Source organism: Gouania willdenowi, chromosome 24, assembly GCF_900634775.1.
Source record: "Gouania willdenowi chromosome 24, fGouWil2.1, whole genome shotgun sequence".
NCBI lineage: Eukaryota > Metazoa > Chordata > Actinopteri > Blenniiformes > Gobiesocidae > Gouania > Gouania willdenowi.
The window spans coordinates 8,791,855-8,799,837 of NC_041066.1; the positions used below are offsets into that span (position 1 = coordinate 8,791,855).

The 7,983-nt window shown below is 35.9% G+C and overlaps 1 protein-coding gene across 1 annotated transcript; it reads left to right on the forward strand.

Moving 5' to 3' along the window:
- Positions 1-1,280: 1,280 nt before the first annotated feature.
- akirin2 (akirin 2) lies at positions 1,281-6,845 on the forward strand. Its single transcript, XM_028439536.1, has 5 exons — positions 1,281-1,818; positions 3,304-3,438; positions 4,942-5,094; positions 5,179-5,250; positions 6,428-6,845. The coding sequence occupies exons 1-5, from the start codon at positions 1,647-1,649 to the stop codon at positions 6,436-6,438; spliced, it is 543 nt and encodes a 180-aa protein (XP_028295337.1). The 5' UTR covers positions 1,281-1,646; the 3' UTR covers positions 6,439-6,845.
- Positions 6,846-7,983: the final 1,138 nt, after the last annotated feature.

Sequence of the window (7,983 nt, forward strand, 5' to 3'; positions counted from 1 at the left end):
AATCAGTCTTAAAATTCATGTTTCTCTCATGTTGGGAGATTCAAATATTATTTTAGAGCTCGTGATTTGTTTCCTGTGGTGGAATAATGCTCAATCTGAAAAATCATATTCAATCAATTTGAAACGATGCGTACAGACAATATAATAAAATTTTGTACACATTACATGACGAAAAAGTCTTCAACACGCAGATTTATACAACCAACAATCCAGAAGTGCAACACAACATAAAAGAGTACAGCCCATTGTTGCATGTGAGTGTGATTATAATTTTGTCTGACTTCTTGCAAAACAACCGCTTTAAAGTGAGAACAAATCACTTCGAACATTTGATAGGAGCTGTAAATTCAAGTCAGATTTAAAAGAAACACAGCTGAATGTGTCCATCCTCACACCTTGACCCATACACTTAGTGCGCCTGAAGGGATTTTTTAAAATGTTTTTTAGAATTCAAGACAAAAAATTTTTTTGTTGTGTTTTAAATTTATCATTATCTTTATTTTTAACTCAATTACAAAATGAAAGAGGCTAGAGCACATAAGTAAAGTGAAGCTGTAAAAGAGACTCGTTTCCAGCAGTGACTACGTACTCATTATACTTTTTTTTTTTTTTTGTATAATTGAAAAGAACATTATTATTATGTATTACAAATGACAATGTATATTATCTAACGATCTTAAACGCTTATACGATTTTATTTTCTTAAACGTCTTTGAAAAAACCCCCAAAACTTTCTTTATTTGTTTTGTCACCGACAAGAGATTTGAAAAATAATAAACGTTTCTGGGAAATGTAGTTTTTAGCTAAAAGAAAGACTGTGCATCACGGGTTAATAAAACTACAAGTACCGGCGAGCTGTTCTTATCAACGCATGCGCAATAATAACCCGGTCAACGCCACAGAGCAGAGAAAAGCATGTCAGTGCCCAATCCTTTCACAGGCCTGATCGTTTCGGATCCTTTCAACGCATGCGCGAAACGCGTCTCCATCCGGTCGGCCTATTTTACGGCAGTTCGTGTGCTATTCAAAAAAGTTGAAACCCTGCAATTTAAAATCAATTAGAAATTTATGTTTTTAGTGAATTGTGATTTATTTTGGTTTTTGTGTCATTTTTTGTTTGGTTTTTGATTGTTAACGTAGTAATATTATGTTTTTTCTATCATATATTTAAATGTGTACTATTATATTCAACAAATTATGGTCAGTTTACATTCAAATATCACGTCCCAGCGGCTCTGTCGTAAGGATTGTGGGTGTAGGAAGTGACGTAGTCTACGCGCATGACATGTCTATGGTTGAAAATATCTGAAAAGATCAGGCCTGTGAAAGTATTGGGCATTGACAAAGCAAGCCCGGCTGTTGATGGTCGCTGACGCTGTCGCCCTTTCACGTCTCCAAATATCTCTTTAACCTGATTGTTTGCCACATTTTTCTTTTTTTAAATCGCGGTGCAGTTATCAACCAACGAGAAAGACTTAGTTTGATTAGATTTGTCGGTTGGCGATAACTAGTGTGTACTTGTTTCAGCTCGGTATCCCACCGCCAGGACAGCTAACAGTAATTAGCATCGCAGGCCGCCGACTTCCGCTCGACACGAGCCGCTTCTACTTTTTCTCCTTCGTGTGGATACAGTACACTGAAACGTGATGGCTTGTGGAGCTACTCTGAAAAGGAGTCTGGACTTTGACCCTTTAATGAACCAGGCGTCCCCCAAAAGACGGCGCTGCGCCCCGGTGATGTCCCCGGTGTCTTCGCCGCAGAAGTATCTGCGCATGGAGCCTTCGCCTTTTGGAGAAGTGTCGTCCAGACTCAGCACAGGTACCATTCACTCACATTTGGACTTAAATCATCGCTCATCCTCTAAGATAATGGTTACTTACTTTTGTGTGTGGTGTAGCTACTCTTATTGAATCGGTTCACGGGTGGTGGCGACCACATGGTTTTACTTTGACTCAGTCCAGCCTGGAGCGATTTTAGACATTACAGTCATGGTTTACACTAGAACCAGTGTCACTCCTGATCCTGTTTAGGGAACACTTCCTTTCGCCACAGCAACTAAAATTGGTCTAAACAGGTCGATTTCATTAACTTAACCTATAGCCCTAATCTTAGCTTAAACCTAACCAATGTAACATGTGTCCAAGCCCTCACCAGTTATTTTATTCATTTATGACATTTGAACAGTATTCAATTTTTGGTTTCGACTTTACATGAGTTTTCAATCTATCATCGATAGCTAAGGAAAATATCTAGGGGCATGCATTGCATACCTTTGTTTGGGCACACTCCTACAGATGATTCATTTTCAGGCCGTGTCTATTGATACGGAAACGTATCAATAGACTTCTGTCTATCCGTACGCAGCGCCCCTCATTGGCCAGTTTAGGTGACGTAATATGTGCACCACGTGACTTAAAGTTCCGTCAGTTTTATTTTAGCGCATATTTATTTTTTAGCTACCCTGCTGTTTTTTTTTTTGTTTTTTTTTTTTTTTTTTTTTAGCCCTAACCCAGGAAATACCCTAAAATGTTTTTGGTTTTTTTGTATATGTATTTTTAAAGGTGGAATTTTCTGTGTTAAATATGTTAAAATGAAGAAAAAAAAAATCTATATATATATGATGCAAGCGGGATTCGAACCCACAGCAGCGGGAGGAAGAATCTTTGAGTCAGGCACCTTAGACCACTCGGGCATCCTGACACGGCGAAAACACAAGCACATTACGGTTTTGTAGAAAAGGTCTGGAAATACGTTTCCGTAACTAATACATTTTTAGGAAGGTGAATTATAAAGTTGGCAGCCGTATCAATATATCGACATTATATCCATACGTAACACCCCTCTTTGGCCAGTTGAGTTTAAGTGACTAAGACGCTATGTACTTGTACTTCTGTGTGTTTCAAACATTCTACGTATTTATGTATTATGATATTCATACGTAACCTAACTCTAAGTTGCTACGTACTTTTACTTCTGTATGTTTCGGACATTCCACGTATTTATGAATTATCATATTCATGCGTAACCTAACCCTAAGTCGCTACGTACTTTTGCTTCGGTAAACGTACAACTAGCCTCAGAGGTTGTCCGTACAGCTACCGTACGAATAGACACTTTCTATAAAGTTGTATGTATATTTTTATGCTGTTTTAGAATGTTTTATTGTGCTTATGTTGATAGATTTTGTTTTAAGGGTGACTTTTAACAGCTGTCAGCTACATTTACTGTAAATTTGATTAATGCACATTGTCCCTTTTGAAAAGCTCAAAATGATCCATATCCGTCATGTTTGTTGTTATTCAGAGGAAATCCTGCACAACATCAAACAGGAGTACAAGCGGCTGCAGAAACGCAGACACCTGGACACTGGTTTCCAGCACGCAGATGGCTGCTGGCCTCTGGACCTGCACAACATCCCTGGTGGATCTGCTATAGCAGGTAAACACATGCTCACACGTTTGATGATGTGCTAACATGAATTCTTCTTTTTTAATGTCAGATGTGTAACATGTTATTCACATAACAAGAATACGCTAAACCTTCATCCAGGGTTTTATCAATTATAATTGTAATCGCGTAAGTGATAGTTACAATCGTAATTGTAAAAATCTGCCGATGTTGTAATTGCACTTGAATAGTAATTGAGTTAAGATAATTAGCTTTGTAGTTACCATGGAAATTCAATAAAAACTGTCATTTACAATTAGTTAAATGGCTTATATGTATCTAGTTAACAAATATTAAAATGTGTTTCATATCAAGTTTCTCCACTACCTGTCAGTTAATTTTCACACTTGTACAGGTAGTGAGGTTTAGGAGTTAGTGGGTTAGAGATAGGATATAATAGATTTTTTCTTTTGTAGGGACAATACTATTTTACAGAGTAACAATACTGTGAATGCAACTGATGTTTTGTACAAAGAGTGTGTGCGCCCCACGTCTGCTGTGCACCTGTGAATATGGACTATAAGCAACAGCAGATTTCGCGATGCCACATTCGGAAAATATTTATTTGCTCCTAATGCTAATGCTAACGCTGATGGAGGCTTCATGTAGTTCCATTGTGGTCTGCCTCCACAGCTTCATCTCTAACACTCTGTAGAACAAATCTTATGTTCATGTCCTGCATGAAAATTCTTCAACTCTCCCACTCCCTCACAGTCAGAAGGATGTGTTTAGGTCCCAAAACATGGTACCATTTGATTTTCCGTGGATCTTTATCAATAGTACAGAAGAATTTGGGTTGGTACCAAAAAAAAAAAAAAAACTGTTTAACTCAGTGATCGACACAAAAATCCTGATCGTGTAAAGCCTATTCCCTAGTTGGGCTTTTACATAAGATATTATAATAAATGCACTAAAATATAAATGTAAAGATGATAAAACGACATCATATACACATACATTTAAAAAAAAAAAATGCATACAATCATCACAATGTTACATGAATAAAAGTTAGTACAATTGTAATTGACTTTCAGGGGAAAAATTATAGTTGTCATTTATTGGTAATTGGGGAAAATGCTGGTTTTCATAATTGTAATTGAACAAGGATAAATTAAAAATGTAATTGACCCCAACCCTGCCTTCATCCATGACTCCCTAGTGATGAATAGTTTACTGTGACGGGGCTTTGTCTACTGTATGTTGCTCTTTTCTTTAACACAGAGAAGTGAAAGTTTTCACCTTAACTTTCACTCATTTTTCAAAGAATCCCTGGGAAATCTGCCAGTGTCACACCCTCCAATGCTTTCACTTTCTTTTCTTCTGAAACTCAACTGAGGAGATGTTGTAACGCCGCTGGGGAATTAGCTGCTGTAACGTTGCCAGGTTTTAAAACGCCCACATCACTGAAGAGAAGAGAATGTGTAACACGATACACTTGTTCTTCAACGCCTGTGTCCAGTATTAACTGTGTTGCCCTCTGCCATCACATCACAGGCTCCTCCTCCTCTGGCTCATCATCCCCCGTCAGGAAGGAGCAGCCTTTATTTTCCCTCAGGCAGGTCGGGATGATCTGTGAACGACTGCTCAAAGAGCGGGAGGACAAAATTCGAGAGGAGTACGACGAGATATTGACCACGAAGCTTGCAGGTAAGCTAAAATAATCTAATCTCACAGATAAAATCCTAGTCGTGTTTTTTTACGAGTGACCTGAATTATTCTCTCCTCCAACAGAGCAGTATGACGCCTTTGTCAAATTCACGCATGACCAGTTGATGCGAAGGTTCGGCGAGCAGCCGGCAAGCTGTGAGTACATTTTTATGGTGTTTGTCAACACATATATATATATATGTATGTATATGTGTATGTGTATGTATATATGTATATGTGTGTATATATGTATATGTATATGTGTGTATATATGTATATGTGTGTATGTATATATGTGTATATGTGTATGTATATATGTATATATGTATGTATGTATATATGTATGTATGTATATATGTATATGTACGTATGTATGTGTGTATATATATATATATATACACGTGTGTGTGTTAGAAGTATGTATACATTTTTTTTCAAAAAAATTAGTTTTAGTTTTTAACTCCTGTAAGGAAACAAAATAAATTATAATAAAAAGAAAAAAATAATTAAAAAAATGTGTCAAAAAAAAAAAAAATGAAATTTAAAACCATGTATAAGATACAATTAAAATGTAGATGTAAGTTTAACTGATATGGATTATTCTGACTGCTCCTTTTCAGTTATTTATAAAAACAGTTTACTGAATTTGAGCAGGTTTATTAAGTTTTGATCAACTGTTAACTAGATACTCACTACTCAATATACCTCTATTCACTCTTCCCTCAATCCAACCTACTCACCACAGGTGCTAGGTTTTATAAAAGGGGCGGGGCTAACGGGGCTGGTTGGTGATGCAAGATAGTCCGAAAAGTCACATGATCTTGTTCTCAGCCAATAGCAAAAATCAATTGTAATAGCTGGGTTTCAACCCATAGAGGACAGTCACTCTGACATTTTATAACAAAATATGACAAACTGAAATACTTTGACTAAAATGTTGAGAGTTGAACCAGGATCAATCAACAGCACCACTACTTAATACCCTAATACATTTGTATTCTGCAGATAAAAGTGTTGGGGTTTAGTTACTCTTTAAGATTTCATCATGTTTTTTCACGTTCTGTTTATTTCTGCGTTCAACAGTGGATTTTGTTTTCATTGGTCGATTCTGCGATTCCGTAGTCTTAAAAAAATATCCCTATAGTGGTGCTCATGAGAAGAAGCAGTCACAATATTTCCAAATGATTTCAAATAAATAACATTTCCCTGACCTAGAATCTCTTTATCATACTTTATATTTTAACACTGTCCATTTCAGACAAATGTTTTGAGAACACATTTTAATTTCCTGATGTGTTGACGTGACAACGGACTGGTATTTTTCTCTCCACAGACGTTTCATGAGAGGTTCTACAGCTCATGTTTGCTTTGAGCTCCTCCCTGGGGTCGAGTGCTTTGAAATGGACTTTTATTCTGGCTGTGCCATATCACCCTGTGGACTCTTCACTGCCTCAAGCATCAACGTTTCTTATTGCTGCTGCTGCCACAATCAGGAGGACTTTGTTCCATCAACACTTTCCCAAACTCCCCTCCACCCCACTAGTGGCCTCTCACCAACCATCTTTACGTGTCTTGGTTTGTTCTGATGCCTCCATTAATGATTGACTCAGCCTTTTAAAAAAAAATCATTTACTTTTATTAATGGTTTCAACAAGTGAGACGTAGACGACTCTCACACTGGACTATATGTACAGCAGAGGACTCAGTTTCTTTCATCTTTGTAAAAAAATAAAATTGAATTGTAATTTCTTCTTCTGTATTCAGACTTTAATTGTTTTGTTGTTCTGAAATTATTAGATTTTTTTTTTTTTGCTGTTTGTATCAATGGGCTTTGATTCAAGAACTTTGGAGAGTAAAATCTTTACATAAGAACTGTTGTGGGGCTTTGTGCACCGTTTTCTTTCAGTTATCACAGGTTTCTACACCACTGGAGTCACATGTCACCACTATCCTCTGAATACATGAGAGAACTATTTGGTAAAAATTTTGAATATATTAGATTGGATTATTTCAAATGAAATTAAACTTCATCTCAATAATATAACCTAAGGTTGAGAATAAAGTTGTTCACCATTGTGTTTTATTTTTATCGATTTATTCCTGTTCAGGGACTAAAAAAAAATTTCTGTTATATTCTATCACATTATTTTTTTAGTCAAATTTAATAACGATCAGTCAATTACAAACCGAGATATTAATTTTTTAAAGTTTCACCAATGATGAGTGTTAAAGTTTTTTATTTTATTTTTTAAACTGAGAATTAGTATATTGATCCGGATCCCCTTCAGATTTTAATGGAATTCTCCATCTCGTATAGTTAATCTGGTTAAAATTTTGTCAAAATCTGTTGAGTATCTGTGGCTTAATCCAAACAAATGCTGATGGAGTTAAGATTTTTGTGAATTTAATGCAATATTATTTAATGATAATATAAATATCATACATGATTATTGGGCATATTGACATTAACATGTATTTCTTTAATATTGTGTTATTAATGCACTTTTAATCATATATTTTCAGGAGAAGCTTTTCATGTTGGGATGTGCAAGAATAAGGTGGTGGAGTATGGAGGACCAAACCTGCCAAAATAAAAGAAAAAATAACTAAAGTTGAAAAATAACAAAAAGGAAAATTTCAAATAAATACAAATTCAGTGGAAAAAATGTTCAAATTAAATACAGTCCAAAGATTAAATATAGATTGACCAATAAAAAAAAGAAAATACAAATATTTGTTTACGTTTATTTATTCATTCAATTTGAATTTTGGCAGGTTTGGTCCTCCTTAGTGGAGAGCCTTTTAGCTTGTCGGGAGCAGCGGGAATAAAAATCAAACATCCTCTCAGTCAGTGACGTCAACATTTGTGATTGGACAAAATGTCAGGAA

Excerpts from the sequence above, each read along its gene's own strand:
- akirin2 (XM_028439536.1), top strand. The coding sequence starts at position 1,647 with ATGGCTTGTGGAGCTACTCTGAAAAGGAGTCTGGACTTTGACCCTTTA. Across the intron at positions 1,819-3,303 it reads GTCGTCCAGACTCAGCACAG|AGGAAATCCTGCACAACATC; the intron begins GTACCATTCACT and ends GTTGTTATTCAG. Across the intron at positions 3,439-4,941 it reads TGGTGGATCTGCTATAGCAG|GCTCCTCCTCCTCTGGCTCA; the intron begins GTAAACACATGC and ends ATCACATCACAG.